At 31.0% G+C, this 23350-nt stretch overlaps 2 protein-coding genes across 2 annotated transcripts in view; one reads left to right on the forward strand and one right to left on the reverse strand.

Moving 5' to 3' along the window:
* Positions 1-5434, reverse strand: part of LOC107453499 (zinc finger homeobox protein 3) — a 190295-nt gene extending 184861 nt beyond the window's left edge. Inside the window, exon 1 of the mRNA XM_071179455.2 lies at positions 4832-5434. The gene's annotated coding sequence lies outside the window, so the exon portion shown is untranslated. The remainder of the gene's footprint in view (positions 1-4831) is intronic.
* A 156-nt stretch (positions 5435-5590) lies between these two features.
* On the forward strand, positions 5591-13862 carry LOC107453524 (dnaJ homolog subfamily C member 24). Its single transcript, XM_087168937.1, has 2 exons — positions 5591-5820; positions 13353-13862. Exon 2 carries the CDS (start codon positions 13353-13355, stop codon positions 13764-13766), a length of 414 nt encoding a protein of 137 aa, XP_087025063.1. The 5' UTR covers positions 5591-5820; the 3' UTR covers positions 13767-13862.
* Positions 13863-23350: the final 9488 nt, after the last annotated feature.

Consider the following 23350-nt stretch of genomic DNA (forward strand, 5'->3'; position numbering starts at 1 on the left):
TCTAAAATTTAAAACGTGTTTTATTTTTGTTGTTTTTACTTGTTTAACTTACATGTACACAAAAGAACGATGATCTCTAACATAATTGTTAAGAAGTGATTACGATTACGATATAAAACGATTATTTTTATTTACCAAGTGAACAAAACGAACGTTTTGAAAATTATTGTTAGTAAAAAGAAACCGATCTTCGCACAATTGTTTTATTTTAAAACCGTCGCTGACCTACTCAATTTTGAGTTTACGACTACCAATGTTAAACTTTGAATCTTATAATTTTATAACTCAATCCAAAAGACAAGGGAACTCCTGGATCAAGTATTGATCCACGAGCTCTCTATCCCCTGAGCCACCACAGCTCTATCACAATTATTTTATTTTATTACCGTCGTTGAACAGCCAACCTTAATTTAACTTTACGACAACAATATTTAACTCCATAGCTCCGTAATTTTAAACCCAATCCAGAAGACAAGGGAACTCCTGTGTCAGTAACCCCGAGGCATTGATATGTAATAGGAACTTCGAGAACTTTATAACCCAGACAGATTTAACGTGCACCAGTCACCATTTAATACATATCACAATTATTTCATTTTATAACCGTCGTTGAATAGTCGATAGGGTTTGTGACTACCAATGTTCAACTCCGCAGCCTTGTAACTTTATAACCCAATCCAAAAGACGAGAGAACTCCTGTATCAAGGATTGAGAGAAATTTTGCCTTCGTGAAGGACTTTTTGATGGAACTCACCCGTAGTTGTGTCACATGGAAAGGAAAACCACCAAAAACTCCCACGGTTAGCCTGATGACAAAGGGACTGTAACCCATGATCCATCTACCACTGAGGATATTTTACGTTACCACAGTGGTCGGTGCGAGCCGGTTGCGGAATTCGTATAGACCAGACATAGCTGGGATTCGAACCCGGTTCACGTCATAGGAAGGCGAAAGCTCTATCCCTTAAACCACCACGGTTCTAACACGATTATTGCAATTTATATTTTGACATAAGTAGAAATAAGACGAAAAGGTCTAAAGTACTTAATTCAGAGGATATTTAGTTTGTACAATACGCCGAGGTCTATAAAACCTAGAACAAATATTAACATTTGTCAATTTATTTCAGATTATTTGTGAGAAGAAATCCACTCAAAATTTTTAGAATTTGTGAAAATAGTTACCTGATTTTCGATTAATTACAAAAAACCAGTATTATGTTCTGACTTTTGCGAAAGTTTCATTTCTGCTTAAAGCAAAGAAAAAAAAAACTTCTCTTTTTGTAAAGATCTTGTTTTTGTGATAAAAAACAAGAACAGAAATTATAACTTTCAAGGAGTTTTTGTTTCAAAATTATAAATTAAAGAGGCCATTGACTCACGTTTTTGCAATAAAATATTTTGTCATGCATTCGTTTCAATGTTTAACAAATTTTGTGTAAGTTGAGTAAACGAGCCCGAATTTCTCTTAAATTGACCCTTAGCAACAGACATATTTAAATACTAACCAACATATAATATTTATTTGCAATATCGGAAAAAAAAATTTGAAGGTAATCTCTGCAGCGTTTTAAAAACAAACGAATCACTCAGATGGTTCAAACCAATGTCATCTATATCTGAAGAAAGAAAAAGAAAAAATTACAGCAATAAGCCAAATCATTTCAAAACGAACATTCATATAACTAAGTATTTTCCAAACAAAACAACAAAATATTACCAATACGACGACAAATAAATTTATTTTTTAATCGCTCATTCAATTAATTCAACTTCTGAAGACATATATCGTTTTTAGAATTATAAAGAATTTAAATCAATAATATAGCAAAACAAAAATCCCCCCAAAAAATAATCAAAATAAAGTAATTCGCGAATGATACCAACTTGTTTCAATAATTTACTTCTGAATTACAAAGTATCGGTAAAACGTTTTCCAAATGTGAAGTATGCGAGGATAATAGTTTCATTTGATATTGATTTATTTCAAATTTGATTGGATATTCCTATATTATAACATACTTCTCTTAATAGTTTACAATGCTTATTAATAAATTTAATACGGCAAATAAAAGAAACCTATATATTATTCCGATTTTTCTTCTTTCCATTCAATGCAATTAGAAAATTTGATTGAATAAGATATTTTCCATAAAAATCAATTTCTAAGTCTTCTACTAATTAAATTCAAGATTTAAATTTAAAAATTTTTTTGGAGAAAAATAGCTTTATAAAAATAAAATAAAAAGATTAAAATTAATAAAAAGAACTCATTAATAATGTGAAATTAGTGGTTAAATAACTAGGTTCTAATGGAATTACGAAATATCAGTTTACTGTTAGTAAAATCCGTAAAAAAGAATTTTCTCCCATTTACTTTAAATTTGGCTATCTAAGAAAAAAAGTAAACAAAGCAAAAAAGTTCTATTGTTTTAGTAATGAATTCTTAAGTTTCTAGATAACTTTACATTTTACAAGCATTTTTTAACTTCGCAAACTAAAACCTCCCATAGTTAGCCCCACGGCAAGATGATTCTAACCCATGATTCGTCTACAATTCAGAATATTTAACATCAGCACTGTGGTCAGCGCGAGCCGAAAGCCGAATTTGAAATGACCAGCCATCGCTGGGGTTCGAACCCGAGTCACCTCATTGGGAGGCTAGAGCTATATTCCATGAGCCACCGAGACTTGACTAATTGTAAAAGAAAAATTGTGAGAAACAGAAACTTCTGTGAAAAGAAATTATTAAGTCTCTATACGAGCAGGTTGTGCATATAGTTTTAAAGGGCCATAGTCCACAAGATACTGCATAAATGCTGTGCAAGTTTCACCTTAGTTTAATGGCATCCGTTATTAACGTCTGACTAACTACCTGTTCAACACTAACGAAATCATTTTCAATCACAACAAATTCGACACATGCGATGCCGATGTCGATCCATGTCTCCTTGTTATTATCTATACGCGTAAAACTGCGTGCGTTCCATCGAATCGCACAACAAGCACATATTAGTAATGGTATAAGTCCTCAACTAGTCCCAGCTCAGAGAAAGTAGCGCCTATATCAACATGGTGAGGAAATTATGGATGTACCATATAGAGGGCCATTTACTTTATATTTTAGTAGCACTAAATACCCCAGTAATCATCAAAAATACATGTCCCATAGTGAACTGACCGTAAGATACGGTACCCAGTAGAACATCAAAATCAAGCATCACTGGCAGCTGTCAGTGAACACTTTGATCAGTCTGCGAAGGGACCGAAGGTACACGGCATTGACCCTCGTTAAACTATTATATCATATTAAGTGCTCGACTTAGAGAGCAGGTTCTTGGGCTATCAAAGCGAGGGAGCCATCGGATCGAAAATGTGACGGCATGTCTTCGGATCATCCTCAGGAATGTCTCTCATATAATCGCCAATAGCCCCTAGTGCCGCTCTAGTACGACGCAAATTGAGCACTACTACTACTACTCTGAAACATAAGAGTCTCTTAAGTTAATAAAATGCAATAAATAACTAATTTAAATAAAGTTATAATGCATCATCAGCTCGTCTCTCTAAACCTTACAAAAACTTCTGACCATTAAAAAAAATCGATTTAAGTTTGCATATTCAATCTACTATTTCAAAAACACAGCGCATATGAAGTCATTTTTAAATATATTTTGCATACGAAGTAGATAAAGTTTCGCCATGAAAGTTACTAACACATAATGGTTATCAATCGCAGACGAAAAAAAATAATCAATTCCACAGGAAATTGAATGACACAAGAAGAAAGATTGTAACATTAGGAGAAAACGTCAGTTCCTCTCATTAGTATAAATTAGCATGGAATTAATACCCGTACATTAAATAAACGCACAAATTAAATGCATAGAGAAGCTGAAATGGCAACGAAAAAGTTAAGATAATTGTGTCGTGATGATAACATAGAAAATTATTTTAAAAGAACAATTTTTTTTCTTAGAGTTAGACATTTTTGTGAACTTAATTACTACAATGAAAATTCAGAAGATTATATTCGATATTTATATGAAAAACCATCTAGATAAAGGCAAAGAAATAAATTATTAAAGTTGTTCATATTACCTAAATACGTTATAAAATTATTTATATCACAATTCAATAAACGTAGTATTTATAACGCAAATTTTTTCGCTCTAAGTTATTTCTGTTAATCAAAAATGTTATTAAAATGAGGGAAAATATATCAAAGGCATGTTTATATTATCTACCCAACATCAAGATAAAAAAACATTTTAACATAATTCCTAAAACAGACTTTTGTATTTTTTAAAGAAAATAAGTTTAAAAACTTTTTATATCTTTATCAAAAGATATCAAACTCCTGAGAACTAATAAACAAAGATTATAGAATTTCATGTTCGATTCTTTGCGTGAACACTTAATTTTAGTCAATGAACTATTTTATTATTTATCAATTAATATTAAGTATTTATTTTGAGAATAAAATATAATTAAAAAAATATTAAAATCATAAACTGCCAATAAAATTTTTATGAATAAAATAAAATGTTTCAGGAAAAAGTAACGAAAATTTCAATAATAAATAAGTAAAATTAAAAGAAAAAAAAAAGAACTTTCTCTCTTTATTAAAGTGAATCAATTTTACTGAACGTAATCTATTTATTAATTATCTATCTATTTATTTATTATCCATTTATTTATTTATAATCTATCTATTATTAATTTTTACCACAAAGCCTGCTATTTTTTCCCCTGAAGTCAAACAACACTACAACTTTCACTTTTATCCAACTGTGAAACTGAAACCAAAACAGAAAAAAAAGAAACTTACCCATCGTCTTATTTGGAATAAAATACCGTTTTCTTCACAAAGTTCCAAAAAAAAAAATCTCCAATGAGGATAATAGTCATTCAATCCAGCACAAAAATTTGAATAAATATTTTCCAATATAAGCGCGAAAGAAACAAAAACCAAAACATCGAAACCGAAAAAAACGTGTTTTGTTTTCCTCTTTACTAGGACACTCTTAAGTAGAAGAAAAAGGAAAACGTGCAACTCTCTTGGAGCGCCACACTAAAAATGAGTTTTCCAGCGGCAAATCGCAGCACAAGTCATTAACAATGGTGGAATTAATGTTTCTGAGCCGCGTGCGCCATGGTAATGTGACACATGTGGGAGCAAGTCAGACACTTCTTCTATCAGCCCCCCTAAAAAAATCGATAACCTCTCAGTCACACAGCTGGTTTGGCTGCGGACGTACACAAGCACCAGTAGAGGAGCTTGATGGAACATCGGTCAGGTTCGCATCCTATGCAATACTGGCTCATCAGACTAATGCCGGCGCCTAATTAACACGCGACAATCTGGCTAAAAATGGCCGAATGAGTCATTGGAGTGTTTTAACGTCGACGCCACGCAGATTTTTCTCGCCTCGAAGATTCCCTCAAATCTCCTAGTAATTTGGCTTCGAAAACCTTCGTTTGGCGCCTTTCGTTCCCTTGTTTGGCCGCTAGTGTCACAACACCCGTTCGACGCATAGGTTTCTAACTGACGGGCTATCCGTGAAAATAGCCTTATTCACAGGAGAAGGTATTTTTACTCCGCTAATTAATTATTCAAAAAATTAATTGGATTGCAAGACGCATGCGCGAACTGCATCTTCTTTAGCAAGGCATTGTGGGAGTACGAAATTAAAAAGTGTCATGGCGGATTTGTTTTGATTATGCTGCTCGCAACTGCCAGACTGTTTTTTCAAAACATTTGGATACCTGAAACTTCATACTACAAAACTTAATCTGAAAAATCAAACAGTTTATTTTGTGAGTAATTTATTTTTTATTATTATATTAGCTTTTCATTCCTTTTTTTTGCTTCTGACTTTATATATCTGCCAGAGTTGAAATAGGCTTAAGTAAAAACTTCATATTCAAGGAAATTGCTCTGATTAACTTTATATCTGTGTCAACTAATTTTAGTTATTGGATTTCTAATTGCTATTGTTCCTTATTAACTTACATAGTAGTGTTGTTTGTACAAATGGTTTGATGTTACGATGTTTTATAGCTAAATAATAATTGTGTTTACGATAGTGTTGATATATGATAAGCTTGTTGTGTGAGTGTTTAGATGCTATTAGTGAAAATTGCTTTTAATATTGAATCTGTAAGTGCTGATTACGCACAATAATCATTGCAAATAATAGTGAATATTTATTTTTTTGGTTATTGCTGTTAAAACGTTCTGTTTATTATGAAATTGTGAATGTAAACAATGTAGTAGTCAGCTATTTTAAAATGAAAATATTAAGTCAGCTCCTTTGAAATCGAAAGCACTGAATTCTGTATTTTAAACTGTTTAGAAAAAATTTCCATAAATTAAAATTGTAGATGCATGAATATATTACATTGACTGCTATAGAAGAAAATTGCTTTTAATATTGAACGTGCAATTGCTGATTACACACAATGTACATTGCCAATAAAAATGCATATTTGAGCCTTCAGTTATTGCTGTTACAATTTGTTGTTCATTATGAAATTGTAAGTAATCAGCTCTTTTAAAATTAAAGTAATTTACTGAAAACATTAAATGTTTTAAACTGTATCGAAGAAATTTTCATATTTCAAGATTATAAATTTATGAATATATTATTTCTATTAAAACTCATTGTTTGTTATAAAGCTGTAAGTTACAAACAATATAGTAATCGGGGCCTATTAAATACGAAATATAGGAAACAGAAAATAAGTACCTAATTTAACAGAAAGACATAATGTTTTATTAGAAATTGTTCGGAAAAATTATTCCATTAATCGAGATAGTAAATGTATAACTATTTTAATTTACCAGTTCTTTTAAATTACAAGAGGCGTAGCTACGGTTTGCAGTGTCTGGAAACCAGCTCGTTGTGCCCCTTTGCAGTTTTGTGTGGGACTTAAAAGGGAGCATTTCAGTACCATATTATGTATTAGGTAATGTGAACATTTAAATCCGTCACAATCATCATTTTTTTAAATAAAAATTTACGTTGAATAAGATTTTACAACTTAAACATTTTTAAAACAATGTACTGCGATACCTTCAAGTTTTACTCTGATTTGGTTTAAAATTCACTAGTGTATTGATTCCATTTTTTGATTTGCATTTATTGTTTACATTTTTCAGTCAATATGCAACCCAATTTGTAAAATATTTTTTATAAAAACAACTTTATGTTAAAAGCAAACTACAATATTGATAGACATTCTGAGCAGGATGTCAAATAAAAGCACTTAGTTTTTAGGTAAATCATAAATTTAGAAGTTATAGTCCCAATTAGGAAAAGAAACTGAGAATATTTTAAAAGAATGATATTTTGCTTTGGTTCTAAGTGTTAATTTTAATTAAATTTTAAAAAAGTAATTCTAATCACAACTATTATTGCAATTATTCTATCTCCAGAAAATTTGTTCCTCTTCTAGTACAAATGTTGAGAGTTTTGTATATAATTATTTAAGTGTATTTCATAATATGTAAACCATAAATTAGTACGTTATTACTTCTAGGTTTTTGACACATAATACAAAATTAAACAGAGCAAAAAATATTTGTTTGTTGAACACTTAAAAATTAATCATGAATTTTTTTTAATGGTTCTTTCGGTCATGGTTATTGAAATCGAACTTCCTTTTAGTATTATTAAAGAATTCTTTCTTTAAGGGGTCTCTTTCCTCCCGACCAATTCACCAAATGTAGAGTGAATATTCTACATAATCTATGTTTTTAATCATCTTTATGTGTTTTTCATCACTAATTAACTGATAATTAATATTTACTCTTGATTCCTAATATCTTTTAAAACATATAAACAAATTGTCATTTATCCTTGTTTGTTTATATTAACTCCAAAGGTCTTTGAAATGTTGCATTTCAATTTCTTTGTTCATTTCAACTTGAACTGTAATTCCCTAAACTTAAACCATATCCCCCTCCCCCCTCCCATTACTGATAGGATTGAAGTATAAGTTACCTGCTTCAACATCACATTAAACAAATCCATGAAAAAATGGGAGGTCTTGAGATTTTTTAAAAATGTACCAATGAAAAATGACCAGAAATGTGATTCTTTTCCTTGTCAACATTCGTTATTTCTATATAAAACATGTTAGTGCATAGTATTGAGTTAAGTTTTTCCTTATTCTGAAATATTTTTTTTAAAGCTTTTAATGAACTTTACTGTGTAAGCATATGTTAGCTGTGCATTAAGGTTTAGCATATAATGAAAACTATTTCAAAATTAAGGCATTACATTTACAGGTTTCAGTTAATTATGTTTGTTGTTTATTAATAAACAATTAAATATTTTAAAATAAATAATGTTAACATAACAGTTCTAAGGGGTAAAATTGCATTTCTAAAATACAGCAGACTTCCAGGCATTTTAATTAGAGTGAGCAGTTTAGTGCTTAGTTAGCTATAGATTGTAAAATTAGTAATCTAATTAGTTTAATAAATTGTATTAATAATATATGTAAAAAATGTATGTATTTGCACCAATAATTATCCCATAGGTGACCAGGAGTTACCCCCACCCCTGGGGTACATCCTGATCACTAAGTAACTATAATTATTCAGATTACTAGTGTATTGTTAAGTCAATATTTTATTAGGTGGACATCATAGTGTACTTATTCCATGACAATATTAGTATGTCTAGCTTAAATAGATTTTGTGATTATTGGATGTTGATGCGTTTTGACCAAGAATTTCCCCGGGTGACTATACAGCATATTTGTTACAACAATATAATTTATTATTTATTTACAGATGTATCGACGTACTTTGAAACTTTCTGCGTGCGGGCTGGTCTATTTCAATTTCATCTAAATACAGAGTATCTGCGCACCTGGAAAGTCAGGAATTTCGGTATTGAACAAAATTTGTCATGAAATATCATGATTTTAACTATTTTTTAAAAAAAAAAAAAAAAAATTGTGGAAAGTCATGGATTTAGGTCACCGAAAAATCTCATTTTTAAAATGGAATTTACCCCCCCCCCCCAAATTTCATAGTATTCTGAATTTGTAACAAAATCCTCACTCATACTATAAATTTAAAATTCTGACTGAATCAAGGCAGTCATTGGCGAATATTTTTTATTTCGAAATGAGAACAGAAAAATCAGGAGTATTTCTTTCCTTTTCGATGAACAAGAAAAGTATGTTTGGTATATAATTCTGTAGAAAAAAAATATATGCTTTTGTATTTTTTCCCCAGCTATTTTATTACTTCAATTCTTTCTTCAACTTATTTTTTAAATTTCAAATCTATAAATATGAAGATGCAGAGTAAAACAGTTTTGGTTATACCTATATTTCAATTAATATTGTTGTGTTTGTGTTGGAGAAAATAGTAACTTCGTTAAGTCATGAAAAATTCTTGGAATTAGTCATGGAAAGTCATGAATTTGAAAATCTGAAATGTACCATATGTACTGGTCTTAAACAGAACTTCATAAAGTCTGTTAAAGACCAGTACATGTGGTGTAGAAAAGCACATCTCATCATATCACCACATTTTGAGGTCCAGAATTGTACTACAGTGATACTTTTCTCTTTCAAAAATTAATAACTGCGTCTAAAGCAGTTTTTTTTGTTTTGTTTTTATTTTTTGTATAATTAGAATATCATTAATTTGTTACTGAAACTGTTAGCTCCCTTTTAACTTCAAATTACTCTTTGAAAGTTTAACAATCGTTCAAAAGTAAATAAAAAACTATTGCTGTTATTATTCACTTTTATTATATTTCTTTATTTTAACATGCTTTAAGAGACTATGAAATATATTTTATTTTATTTTTGATCTCTTAATGAACAAGCATTAAAAAAACGAAAATTTAAGTAACTGATAAAAGGAAAATATTGTGTTGCACCTCAAAGACTCATCTCAAAAGATCTCCAAAGATTGGATCACAAGTTGATCAATATCTTTATCTTGTGCAAACTGCTTTTTCTTTCTGCTACACACATTGACCAATGAGTTGAAAACCTGTGAGATTTTCTGTTAATGATAGACCTGAAAAATTAACTTTTCGGCTAGTAGCCAGTGTCCCATAGACTTTAATGACATAAGCCACTTTTTCTCCAAACATTATGAGTCTGTTATCAATATTGATAGCCACTTTTTGAAAACTTTTTTTTGCTTGGAATAAATTTTTTAAAAATTCATCTTGAAACAATCTATGGTTATAAAGAGATAAAAATGATATAGACATGCAACATGCAACCAAATTTAGTTTAACTTTAAAGAACTTTATGTAAAAGTATTTGGGGAGGCAAAATACATTTAATGTTAATTTAAAAGAATTTAAAAGAATTCTGTGTAGTTAATGAATTGTATTCTCAGGCATCAAAGACCCTTAGAGTCAATGCCCTTGTGAATACAAGTTGTTATTTATGCAAATGAAAGTCCTATAATTTGTTAATTTAAAAATTCCAATTCATTGGCCAGTGTGTTTAGATAAAAGTGTATATCACTTTGATTTAAATCTCTAGTAGCAGCTAAGTATTAAAAAAAAATCTAGGAAACGTTTTTTTTTTTTTTTTTTTTTTTTTATGACTCAAACTGTTTAATATTCTGTTAATTTAAAATATATTATTTTGTTTAAAAATTTTCATCAGGATTGATTTAAAGTTTTATGATTCTCTTGAATGTCTTCAGAAGTGTATGATTAAAACTTCTTAAAATTACAGTTTCCCTTCCTTCTAGTATTTTTTTTTTCTTTCAAAAGTTTCTTTAATACTCTCTGCTTGACCACTCCTAAGCTTACTTCAAGTTTCTTTTCAACATCTTTGGTTGGCACCCTTAATATTTTTAAATCTATAATGAGCCTTTCAATTTATATTGATAAGTATTCAATGAAGTTTTAGTTCCTAATTTATTAAAAAAAACAAAAGTATTTTTAAGTCGTAATTTTTTTTCTCCTGCTATGGCGTATAAACTAAGAACAAAATGCAATGAGTGAAATTGTTATTGATGTAGCGAAACAGACCAAAAGTCTAACTTAAGCCTAGTGTAGTAAGGCACACACAACACAAATAGTACATATTAAGATGTTTTAACGCACACATGTACACTCAATAATTCATCTTTATCTATTGCATGATGTCTAATGAATTTAACGACTCTATAACATGACCTATAGGCAGCCTGTAGGTTAATGCTGGAATGAGTTGACCAGCAAGATCCTTAGGCCTAAATCTCACAGACAAATCCTTCTTGGAAAGGCATTTTCTTGTATGGCACTTATTACAAAAAGAAATCCACTTAATTAGCTTTGATTAGCCCTACAAAAAGAAAATGCCAAAAAACTGCTAGCTGCTTGCACTAGTATCTTTCTTCTATATCCTGAGGATCTTATAATTTGTTTCTGTGTAAATGTGGAATATTTTGATATGATACATATATTAAAGTTATCACCTTGTGCCATTGAACCCTACATTCAGTTCAATTTGAAGTTTTTTTTTTTCTATATTTGTAAATATGGCAGTGTGAAGTAAAGTGCGGACCCTAACACCAAACCGTTACACTTTTTTAATAAAAATTTGAATGCATTTTATTTGGATTAATGTAAATTAAACATAAAGCGTAGCTATGAATTTTTTCCGATTATTATCTCACATAAAATTATTTAGTTTTAGCACTTTCATTTTACCCCATAGTGGGATTCTAAAATAAGTTCTGTATTAATCTGATTCTATTAATGTTTTTTTATTATTATTATTGAAGTGTGCAAAATAAAATATTTTTACATATTTTTTTAAATAATATATATAAAAATAAAGCTCACTTTGTATGCAGCATATTTTGCTGAACTCTCTATTCAATCTTCATCAACAATAGCAACATACGTGGAATAGTTTTTTGCTTACTTCAATAAGAAAAGATACTGTAAAGAATTAATATTAGTTTTAAGTGTTGCTTTTACTAGATTTTCATACTTTTACTGTTATCTTACTCTTTCAAAACTGCTTTTTAAAAAAATAAAAGTAAATTTAAAGCAATATTTTTTTCTGTGTTAAAAATACTAGTTAAGAAATAAAACAGTTTAGTAAATTATTTTTTATATATTTTATAAAATATAGAATTTTAGAAATTTAAGAGAAAAAAAACAAGCAAAATTCATAATTTTATACATAATTCATAAAAAAAGAAGAAAAAAAATTTATCATACACTTATCAAAGACTAACCAAATTTCCAAATTGCCCCACAGAAAACTACTCACAATAAGAAGAATTTAAAAAAATTGTTCTGAAATTATTTAAATCTGTGCTTTGTATATTACTCTGCATGCCTGACCTGCCTGTAATAAGGATTTTAGAATTAAATTTATCGGCAGATTTAATCAATTTGAAATCCAATTAATTAACCTATTGTTATTGAGACTTCTAGCATTTAATTTTTTTTCTTCTTATTTTTTTTTCACTTCAAAAAATTTGAGAGTAAAATCCTTTTATATTAAAAAAGAAATCCAAAAGTTTTAAAAACTGTTTTTCTGAACAAGTGAAACAGATTATAACCAAGCGTCAGATGATAATCAAGTGATGAAAATTTGAAATGATGTTTATAGTTTTGTTCCATTATGTAGGCATTTATACATAGCTTTATATTTAATCTAATACCATAGAACATTTGGAATTACCAAGTCTGTTGCAGAATGTTTAATATGATCCTGCTCCTAAGATGAAACGATATGTGCTAATAGAAGTGCATTTGAAAAAATGTCTTAAAATTCATGAGCCTAAAATTCTATTTTTGCTTTGAAATTGCAGGATCCGCGCTAAGGACTTCAAATTACTAGTTAGTAAATTACACAAATTTAAAAAGTCTTAGCTTAAGGCAATTCTTAAAAAAATTTTATGTTTAATTTTTTAAACAAATATTTTATTATTATTTTTTTTTAATGCTTTTATAATCTTGTTTCTTACATAATCTGGACCTATTAATTTTAATTAATTATGCAACTTATATAAAGGAAATTACTGTAATTAAATAAAAAAATACATAATTTGTTTAGAAAAATTCATATTGATAAAATTTTCAGGATCTAGGGGATTATAAATTTTTCTTTTTGGTAGAAAAAGTCATTCGCCAAAACGCAATTTGTTTCGCCAAATTTACGATTTTATCGTAAATTTGGCGCTTAGCGTGGGCTCTGAAATCGTGGAAACTATGATATAAAAAATAAGGACCCCATCTTACTTAACGGCAATCAGTTTTTGAAAATCTTGCTAATTTGGATGTGATTTTTGTTCAAATTTATTTATTTTCACCAAATTTATTAGTTTTATTATTATTATTATTATTTTGCAGATGGCAGATCATTATAAAGTTCTAGGTGTATCGAGTACTGCTTCTCGCGAAGAACTTAAAAGCTGCTACCACAACTTAGTTCGAGAACATCATCCAGATAAGTCCTCTTCTCAAGATGGTTCGAATTTTTGTCAAATTCAGGAAGCCTGGGAAGTGCTGAGTGACGACAATCGCCGAAGGCAGTATGATGCTGAGATTAAAGCAGCAGGGCTAAAGACGGTCCATCCTGTGCAAGAAGAAGTCAGTTTGCACGAAATGCTATTCGACCAAGATCTAAAACAGTACCAAAAAATCTGTAGGTGTGGCGGATCTTATGTTTTTGATGAATCTGATGTTTGTGAACAATATCTGCTAGTAGACTGTGATAATTGTTCTCTGAGCATTGTTGTTGATTGCATTCATAAATCATCTTGACAGTGAGATTTGATGTTTTAGATAATTTATTTAAATACTATTTTTTATAAATGTTTTATGTTAAGTTTTTGTTGAAATAAATGTTTTTAATAGTTATTTCTGTAGTTTATTTTATATGCAGTTGCTTTGTTGTTGTTGTCTTGTCTATGGCGGTGCTAAATATTTCCATAATTTAGAGAATGAGTTTTGCGAGCTCTGTCTTCTGAAGACTGTATAGGATGTCCTCTGGTCGCCTAGTTTAAAAAGTTCTGCCAAAATGGCTTGACAGTTGAATATGTGTTCTGGCATTAATTGGGTTTGGGGACAATGTCTGCATGTGGAGTTTAATCTGGTTTTGTCTGAAGAGATCATCATGTTCTTGAAACGGCCCGTATGTGTCTTACTATTGCGGATGAGAAGTTCTAGGGCAATTAAGACTCAGAATGGAGAGTTTTTTGAAAGTTTGCGATTGGTAACTGCATTTGCGACATCAGAGGTGACATTGGGGGTCTGATCCAAGTTTTGGACCTCTTTAGCAATGACATCTGTGCACTCATTTCTCTCAATGTCCACATGAGCAGGGATCCCTTGGAGAGTGCAAAGCTTTTTTTTTTATAAATCGCAGGAGGTTGTTGATGCACTGAGTTAAATTTGTTTCTTTATTGTGTATGATGCTGATCTTGTCGGAGAAAAATACCAGTCCTGTTGAATCTTCAGAATAGTAAATAAAAGAGCTTCTTTGATAGCAATTAGTTCGCTCGTAAAATTCGAGGCTATATGGCATGTGGGAAGTTTGAAATTGCTGTTGATTTGACAGTTTAATATATTTGTTTTATTTATTTCATGAGCTTAAACTTTTTCTAATTTTGAATTCTGTCAATTAGGTGGTTGATTTTTTCCATGAGTGTCAAATCTTATATGATTCTATCGTCTTATATTTAAATTTCACAATATTAAAGTTATGCCTTCGATTTATGTTCCCAAGATTTATGCTTGAAATAGCTTGGAAAATAATTTGCGAAAATCTGGAACTCGGTTTTAAATTAAGTTGAAAATCCAGCAGTGTAATTAAGTGAAACTTTTTTTTAAATTTATTCTTAGGCAGTATTTTATATAACTCTTAAATTCATTTTTAAAAAAATGTATGCATGCTCGGAATCACTTACAACTTTAAAAAAATGTTTTGGGACTGCCACTAATTTATTTGCACAGTATTGTAATGGTCAAAAAAAGATTTATATATTATTAAAAATCTTATGTTAAATTTAGCACTTTTTAGTATTCTATAAACTGAATTATGATAGTGCTGTTAGGTTTTTATTTATGCTCATATTCTAAAAAGATTTTATTTGAAATTGATTAAATTATGTGCTTGCAAATATCTTGGAAAGGATAATCTTACAATTATACTTTATTGCTTGTTTTAATAATAATAAAAAGTTCATCGTCGAATTTTTTTTTTTCGGTGATAAAATTTTTAGTTTTTTAATACGTTATTTTTAGAAAAACTCAAATCCTTATAATGATCACTATTACTCAAAAATGTAATATCATTAACCTTCATTGGTAAAGTAATTTATTTCATTTTCTCAAATATAGTGTGTATATAAGCTAGTGTCTATAATTTTTGCCGACTGGTCACAGATTAAATTGATCAAAATCGTTTTTAACATTTAATCATTAATATTTTAAGTCTTAAAATATGCTCATTAGCTTCTATTGAAACAGCAAAGCTTAAAATTACTATAATTTTATCCAAATCTTTGAAACTATGCAAGAAACTTAAATGGGAAACTAGTTGTAGATTGTTAAAATACTGTAGAAAAAATAACTACAACCGTGTAATTTAAAAATGGCTTTTTCTTGCACTAATGATGATGTTTGTCTTGCTGTATCATTGCATTTGTGTGTACTTCAGTCTTGTCTTCATAGCATTTTTCACACAGAAATCGATAAAATGAAAAAAAATTCTGCACGCTTTGATTAACTCTCCTAACTTGTTTCAATCTTTTAGCTGCTCCCTCATTCTCCGGAAATTCGTTTAAAAATTACTTATTTTTTAAAAAAATGTTTAATTTTTATAGAAGTTTATTCCACAGAAATGAGTTGGATAAAAAGCAAAAGGTGAAAATAAAATCCAAAAATGTTATATGCAAAAAACACTTAAATAATTTAAAAAATACCTGTTGTTAGAGCATTTATCCACAGAATGTTATCAACGTTTAAATAAAAATATCGAAGCCAGATTTTATTTTTTTATTTAAATTATATAAATATGATTCTTAGTATGTGATTTTTAAATTACACAAATACGAATCTCGACATTTAATTTTAAAATCGCGTTAATAGGAATTTGATGTTTGATTTTAAAAACATGTAAATACGAATCTCGATATTCCATTTTAAAATCGCGTGAATATCAATTCTGATGTATAATTTAAGTCATTTATTTGAATGACTGTCTCGATACTTCTGTCCGAAAATCCCTGTCTTTTTATACTATTGAAGTTTGTTGGCAGAAAAATAAACCATCTTCGAAGATTGTTTAAAAATCTTTCTTTTATGGGTGGAAAATGATTTTAATTTTGTTCTACAGTCATGAATATTGAAACTCTAAGATGAACATGTTATGCATTATTTTTTAAATTAGCACTCCAGTAGATTTAAGTACTTAAATCATTAAAAAGAATAATAAATATTTTCAGAGCTCTATAGATTTTGTAGCATAATTAAGCTTTCTAACTTTTAATATGAAAAAAAAAAACGTATTTTTTCATTAGTTTTTTAGGTACTTAACAATTAAATGACCAATATTTTTTTTCTTTCTGAATTAGTTAAATATTTTCCTTCGTCAAAAGGTATAAATTTCTACTCTCCTTGGAGGCTAATGTAAACAAGAATAGAGGGACCTACGCCAAGGGTAGGGCTATAGAAATAATAAACAAAAGGCCCGTATCAAATCCCCTTACGGTCAGGCTAACCGTAGAAGGTTTTCATGGTTTTCCTCTCCATGAAAATGAGAGTTAGTTCCAGCTAAAAAGTCCCTCACGAAGACAAATTTCTCCCAATACTTGATCTAGGCCCTTGTCTTCCGGATTGGACTCCAAATAGCATATTTCAGCATAATTTTGAATATTATACGTATTGTAATTTTTGATTTAAATTTACTAAATAATTATTTTCATCCATTAAAAATAAATTAAAAAAAGGCAGCCAGACGCACTTAAATGGACCAGTAAATATATATATATATATATGAATAAGTACTATTTTTTAATCACTGCTCTGGTACTGAAATATCCGGTCGTGGCGCTTTTGTACTTAATGATGTCACTAGACCGGATCCGTTCTTCAATTAATGTATAGTTTGTCTAAAGTAAGACCTTCCCTAGACATTCGTCTGGACCCGTGGCGGTGACTATGGTAACAAAGTATAACTATTTCAAGTAGGGATGTGGAGTCACTGTTTAGGACAGGTTCGGGTCTGCCAGAGAAAGGTAATCATTTTCTCCGGTCTATTGTGTTAGCCCTAGAGTGAAGAAAAGCTACTCTCCCTGAAATGCCCTATTCTTGTTTCCATAGCAGCAGGCGGCCTCAGACTTTGTGGCGAGGGAGTTCTTACCGTAGACATACTATACACCTAGTGGTTACCAACTGGCGGGCCGCATCCGATCTGCGAAGCCGTTTTTTGTGGCCCGCGAACTAAAATATATTAGTTGTCATTTTTTTGCGGACAATTTTCGTAAAAAATCTATATGGGTTTTAAATACTTTTCTCGTTAAAAAAAAACTTATTTCTCCGTTTCTGTAAAATTTAACATACCAACGGTGCAAAAAAAGTTTTTTTCTCAGGTTTTGCATCCAAGAAAATATTTATTCAAATACAAAAATAATCCTGTTTGTTGCTCTTCTTTATTTCGTTTCTTTCTTCTTTTTTTTTTTTTTTGTATTTTGTGAATATAATTTAGCATGTGCGTATCAGAAAATTTCTCGAAGAAATTATCTGATTTAACTTTTTTAAACCACTCATTTTGGATGAAATTATTTACATCTGTAAATTTTAAATTTAAAGTGTAAATATCTATTCTCTGCTAGTTGCAGCAGACAAACCTCAATTCTTTGAACATTTTGTGTGCTACTCTCGTAAGTTTCAATACCAACCTTTTTAAAGTTTTATATCTTAGCAATTAGGTACCTGTTGCACATTAATCGTTTAATACAGAGGTGCACACAAAAGTTATTGTAGCCAGAATTTTTTAATATGCAATTAAATATTTTTAAAAATCTACTTCTTATTTTAATTTGTAATTCAATACTTTTGTTTTGTGCAACTTGATAAAAATATGACTGTAATATTTAATGTTCCTTCAAACATAAAAGAGTCCTATATAAAATTTTGATAAAGTTGCTGCCCGCCATTTGACTGGTGTTTTTAATTGTGGCTCCCAGCCTCATATATCTCTCTGAGTTTAAATTGTTCTGGCTTAATAAATGCATTATTACATAAATTTTTAAATGCCTAACTTTTTTTAATTTTTTTTTTTTTTTTTTTTTTTTTTAAAAAAAAAAAAGCTCGGAATAAGTTAAAGGGATGTGTATCATTTATACGTTTGTCTTCCCTACTATAAACAAGCTAAAAATATAAAGTGCCAAGTCAACAATTACAGAACAGTGGGGGATCATTTTCCTAAAAATTCTAATTTATGCACAAAAGTAAATCTTAGAAATAACGGATGTCGTATCGCTAATTTCTGGTTACACCAATTTGATTCCTACCAATTCCTTCAATCTATCATACTTCAACAAAAGAAATCAGACTCATATTTGCAAATTTATTCCTACCAATTCCATTCCCTTCTTAAGAAGGATCTCGCCCTATCCTGCTCTCTTGTGGGCTATTAAAATCAAATTAAAAACTGCCCATCAAAAAAGTCATGACAGACCAGCATCTTAACAGTCATCCCATTCTCAGATTGTTACATGTAAACCGGTTTTTTTTTTTAAACTTCCAAAGCTCAGCGAAGAAATACGAGTAATAACAGGTAACAGCTTACTTGTAATTACGAAGAGGGGAAACTGCAAATTAATGTTTCCTCTTAGCATGCAACGAAGGCTGTCTTTCCATGCTATCCAACTGATAGTCAAGGACTTCAATTAACATTGGTGATTGTTTGTTTCATAATTTTTTTTTCTTTAATTCTAACCGCCGTAAGTTGTTATAATTCTAATGAAAATTACGTTCTAAGATGTTCAAGGCCATATATTTTAATGAACTTAGATGTATTTTTTTTCTTCTTCCATTTGGTTTTGTTTCAATGTCAAAACTGTATAAATTTCAAACTTGATTGAAAGGATTCATTTTAATGTATTGAATAATCAATAAAAAATTTTGTTGCTTTTCAAATTCAGAATAGTTTTTTTTACTGCTGTCGAACATGATTGTGGGAGTGTCGTTTGAATTTCTTCCATTGCTGGACCGAAATTTTTCAACAAAATTACGTAATTAGTCTAGATTTTAATATGATGCATTTTTTTCCCATGAATTTGCTCCACATTTTGTCTGATGGCTCAGGGGATAGAGCGTTCGCCTTCCAATGAGGTGAAACGGGATAGAATTCCAGTGATGGCTAGTCGATACGAATTCGGCATCCGGCTTTCACCGACCACAGTGCTGACGTGATATATCCTCAGTGGAAGACAGATAATGGGTTAGAGTCCCTTTGCTCTCAGGCTAACCGAGGGAGGTTCTCGTGGTCTTCCTCTCCATATAACGAAAATGCGGATTAGTTCCATCAAAAGGTTCTCCACGAAGGCAAATTTCTCCCAATATTTGATCCAAGAGTTCCCTTGTCTTCTGGATTGGATTCAAAATTACAAGGCTACATTAGAAGTCGTAAACCTAAAAAATTGGGTCTGCTGTTCAACGAGGTTTATAAAATAAAATAAATAGTTTATGAAAGCCGTTGTGACTTAGAGGATACTACGGTCGCCTCCCAATGAGGTGACCCTCGTTAAAATACAACTGATGTCTGGACAATACGAATTCCGCACGCTGTTCGCACCGACCACAATGCTGACGAAAAGTATCTTCAGTGGTAGACAGATTATGGGTTGGAATCTTCTTCCCATCGGGCTAAATTAGTTGGTAACCCAAAAAATAAAAGGGTGTTTTGGATTGTGCTAGTTTTAATATTAAATTCTACTTACTACAATCAGAGCAAATCAGGACCCCTGAACCGTGGTGGCTTAGGAGATAGAGAGCTCGCCCCCCAATAAGGTTACCCGGGTTCGATCCCAGCGATATTTGTCGATTTTAATTCCGCTCCCGGCTCACACCGACCACAGTAATAGCGTGAAATATCGTGAGTGGTAGATGGATCATGGATTAGAGTCCTCTTGTTGTCAGGCTAGCCGTGAAAGGTTTTCGTGGTTTTCCTCACCATTTAACGCAAATGCGAGTTAGTTCCAAGAAAACGGCCTCCACGAAAGCAAATTTCTCCCAATACTTGATCCAGAAGTTCCCTTGTCTTTTGGATTGGGTTCAAAATTACAAGGCTACGGAGGTGAACATTAGTTGATGTAAACCCGAAATTGGGTCGACTGTTCAACGACGGTTATAAAAAAGAAATTGAAAAAAAAAAAAAACTTCCCTGATCCGTGGTGGCTTAGGGGACAGAGCACTCGCCTCCCAATGAGGTGACTCGGGTTCAATCCCAGCGATGGTTGTCGATTCTAATTCCGCACCCGGTTCACATCGACCACAGTGCAGACGAGAAATACCCTGAGTAGTAGACGGATCGTGGGTTAGAGTCCCCTTGCCGTCAGGCTACCCGTGGAAGGTTTTCGTGGTTATCCTCTTCATGTAACGCAAATGCGAGTTAGTTCTATGAAAAAGGCCTCCACGAAAATAAATTTCAACTGATACTTGATCCAGGAGTTCCCTTGTCTTCTGGATTGGGTACAAAATTACAAGGCTACGGAGTTGAACATTAGTAACCGTAAACCCTGAATTGGGTCAGCTGTTCAACGACGGTTTTTTTAAAATAAAATTCCTTGGGGCCGTAGTGGCTTAGGGGATAGAGCTCTCGACACCCAATGAGGTGACCCGTCTTCGATCCCAGCGATAGTTGTCGATTCTAATTCCGCACCCAGCTCGCACCGACCGCAGTGCTGACGTAAAATATCCTCAGTGATAGACGGATCATGGGTTAAAGTCCCCTTGCTGTCAGGCTAGTCGTGGTTTTCCTCTCCATGTAACGCAAATGCGAATTAATTCCATGAAAAAGTCATCACGAAGATAAATGTCTCCCAATACTTGATCCAGGAGTTCTCTTGTCTGATAGATTGGGCTCAAAATTACAAGGCTACGGAGTTGAATATCAGTAGCCGTAATCCCTAAATTGGGTCGGCTGTTCAACGACTATGATAAAAAAAACAACCCCCCTGTTTATTTTTTTAAATCAAATTTTCAAATTTGCCAAAATTATAATGATTAAATTTCTTCTCAGAAAAGAACTCCTTTTATTACTTTTTCGAAACAAAGACTTAGATAAGATATATAGAATTACATGGGGTATTTTTTACGCAATACGTCACATGTCGTTGGATTTCTCGTCTCTATGATAGAGGTTAATTAACCAGCATTATTATTGTATTCGCTCAAATAGCAACAATGACAGTTTTCAACTTCGCTTTAATGAATAGAAAGAAATAAGAGAACATAAGCAGGCACTCGCATATTAAAAATCTTTCACCCCAGATGGTTACGGTGACAGTCAAAAAGTCATTTCCTGTCATTACGGGATTAACTCTTTTACCTCACCCGTCATTTTATGTGACTGGAATTAATGCTATTTATATCAAAAACGGAAAATAATAGTTTTTTTTTGTTATAAATATGATTAGTTCTTTTAAAAAGATAATTAGGTGAAGTAACGTGATTATAATGAGGAATTATTCTTTAAAAAAAACGCGATATTAGTAATAAGTTAGATAAATAATTGGCAATTTTTTATTTATCGACCATTCATGAATTGTAATTGGATGTTGCTAAATTGGTTTAATAACCAATATCCGGATTAGAGAGGCTATTTTGTGTGTTTGAAATTTAATATTGATTGGTAAGTGGTTTTAAAAATCCTCTTGTATTCAGAGCACAATATTTATTCATAGATTTTTATTTTCATTGCTAACAATCATACCCTCTAACTGCTACAGAATTAGCGTAGTTTCAGAAATCTTCTTTTCAGACGGTAGCAAAATTAATGTCTTAATATTTAAAAAAAATTACTTTTAGCGTAACTTGTCCACTATTACTTATAAAAGTGCAGGCCATATGGCTAGATTCTTAAGTTCTGATAAAAGTTTTATGAGAGATTCATTTGCTTTAAAAATTTCTACTTTGGTTCGCTACCACTAGAAAGAATTATTTTCAAAATCCTCATAAGCTGGAGGGTATGCTAACAATAAATAGATAATAGATTATAATTTTACCCCAGTGGAAGAAATACCACTGTAAAGTTTTAAAAAAAATCCACTACACAAATCGAAAACAACATCTGAGAGCGTTGTACTAAATGAACAAATTTTCCAGTCGAAGAATTCGAAGTCCAGAAGTTCGAATCCCGCTCAGGGCATGGGTGGTTCTCTCTCTCTGTCTTGTCTTCTGATGTGTGACTGTATGAATGTGGCCCACACTATGAACAGGTGTTTGTGGCAGTGTGGCGTGGGTAATGTTGCTCGCCTCCGTGACTTTGGTTCACAGGTGCCCACTGGGTAACGATAAAAGAGCAACACTTCTGACATCTTCTAAGGCGAAGAACGAAAGTTTAGTGCCTGCCGTTATTTAAAAATAAAATTAATTCAAATACGACTTTCATAAGACCTTTATTGCTTATTCTTTGATTTAAAAAGAAAAAAAAACTTTTTATTAATGCATTTATTCTTTTTATTTCTTTAGCCTCTTTTTTTCAAGTTTTGAATTATGAAACGATTGGCAATCTTAACTATAAAATTTAAATTTTACGTCTATTAATTTCCTTAACGGGAGTTTATTTTCTTTGAGATTCAACTGTGTTAGAAATGAACGGGAAAAGCATAAAAAAAAGAAGACAAATTTTCAATTTTGCGTGTAATTTCGAATCGCGTGATTTTACGACTTGGCATTTCGTAAAGAAAGGAATAATAACATTTTCCATTTTATTTTAATACCTAAAATCAAGGACAGTCTAGAAACATATTATCGAAGTGGCTTGATTTATAGAATAATCAAGTGAGGCAAAGCGTAATTCTTTTTGTTCATAAATAAGCAACAAAAGTGCTTCATCGGCAAAATTTCTAGAAATTGAAGAAAGGACTGTTTTCATCAGGAAAAAAAACTTGAAGTGACAATGGATTTAGAAGAAGAAGAAAAAAGTTGTAAAATGGAAATTCCTTTATTAGCTTGAAACTTTCTTAGAATTTACACTGTCGTATAACAAGGAAACTTTCATGAACAGCAAGCCTTCAGATATATAAAAAGAAGTGGTGAGGTGCTATTTGTCAGATATTTTACTTACATTAAAATAAAAATTCTTCAATTGCTTTTGCTTAATTCTAGCACTCCAA

This window comes from Parasteatoda tepidariorum, chromosome 1 (assembly GCF_982258835.1).
Source record: "Parasteatoda tepidariorum strain Cologne lab strain chromosome 1, Ptep-v5.0, whole genome shotgun sequence".
Lineage (NCBI taxonomy): Eukaryota > Metazoa > Arthropoda > Arachnida > Araneae > Theridiidae > Parasteatoda > Parasteatoda tepidariorum.

What these genes read in the sequence shown, in the direction of transcription:
- LOC107453524 (XM_087168937.1), top strand. Translation starts at nt 13,353, where the DNA reads ATGGCAGATCATTATAAAGTTCTAGGTGTATCGAGTACTGCTTCTCGC.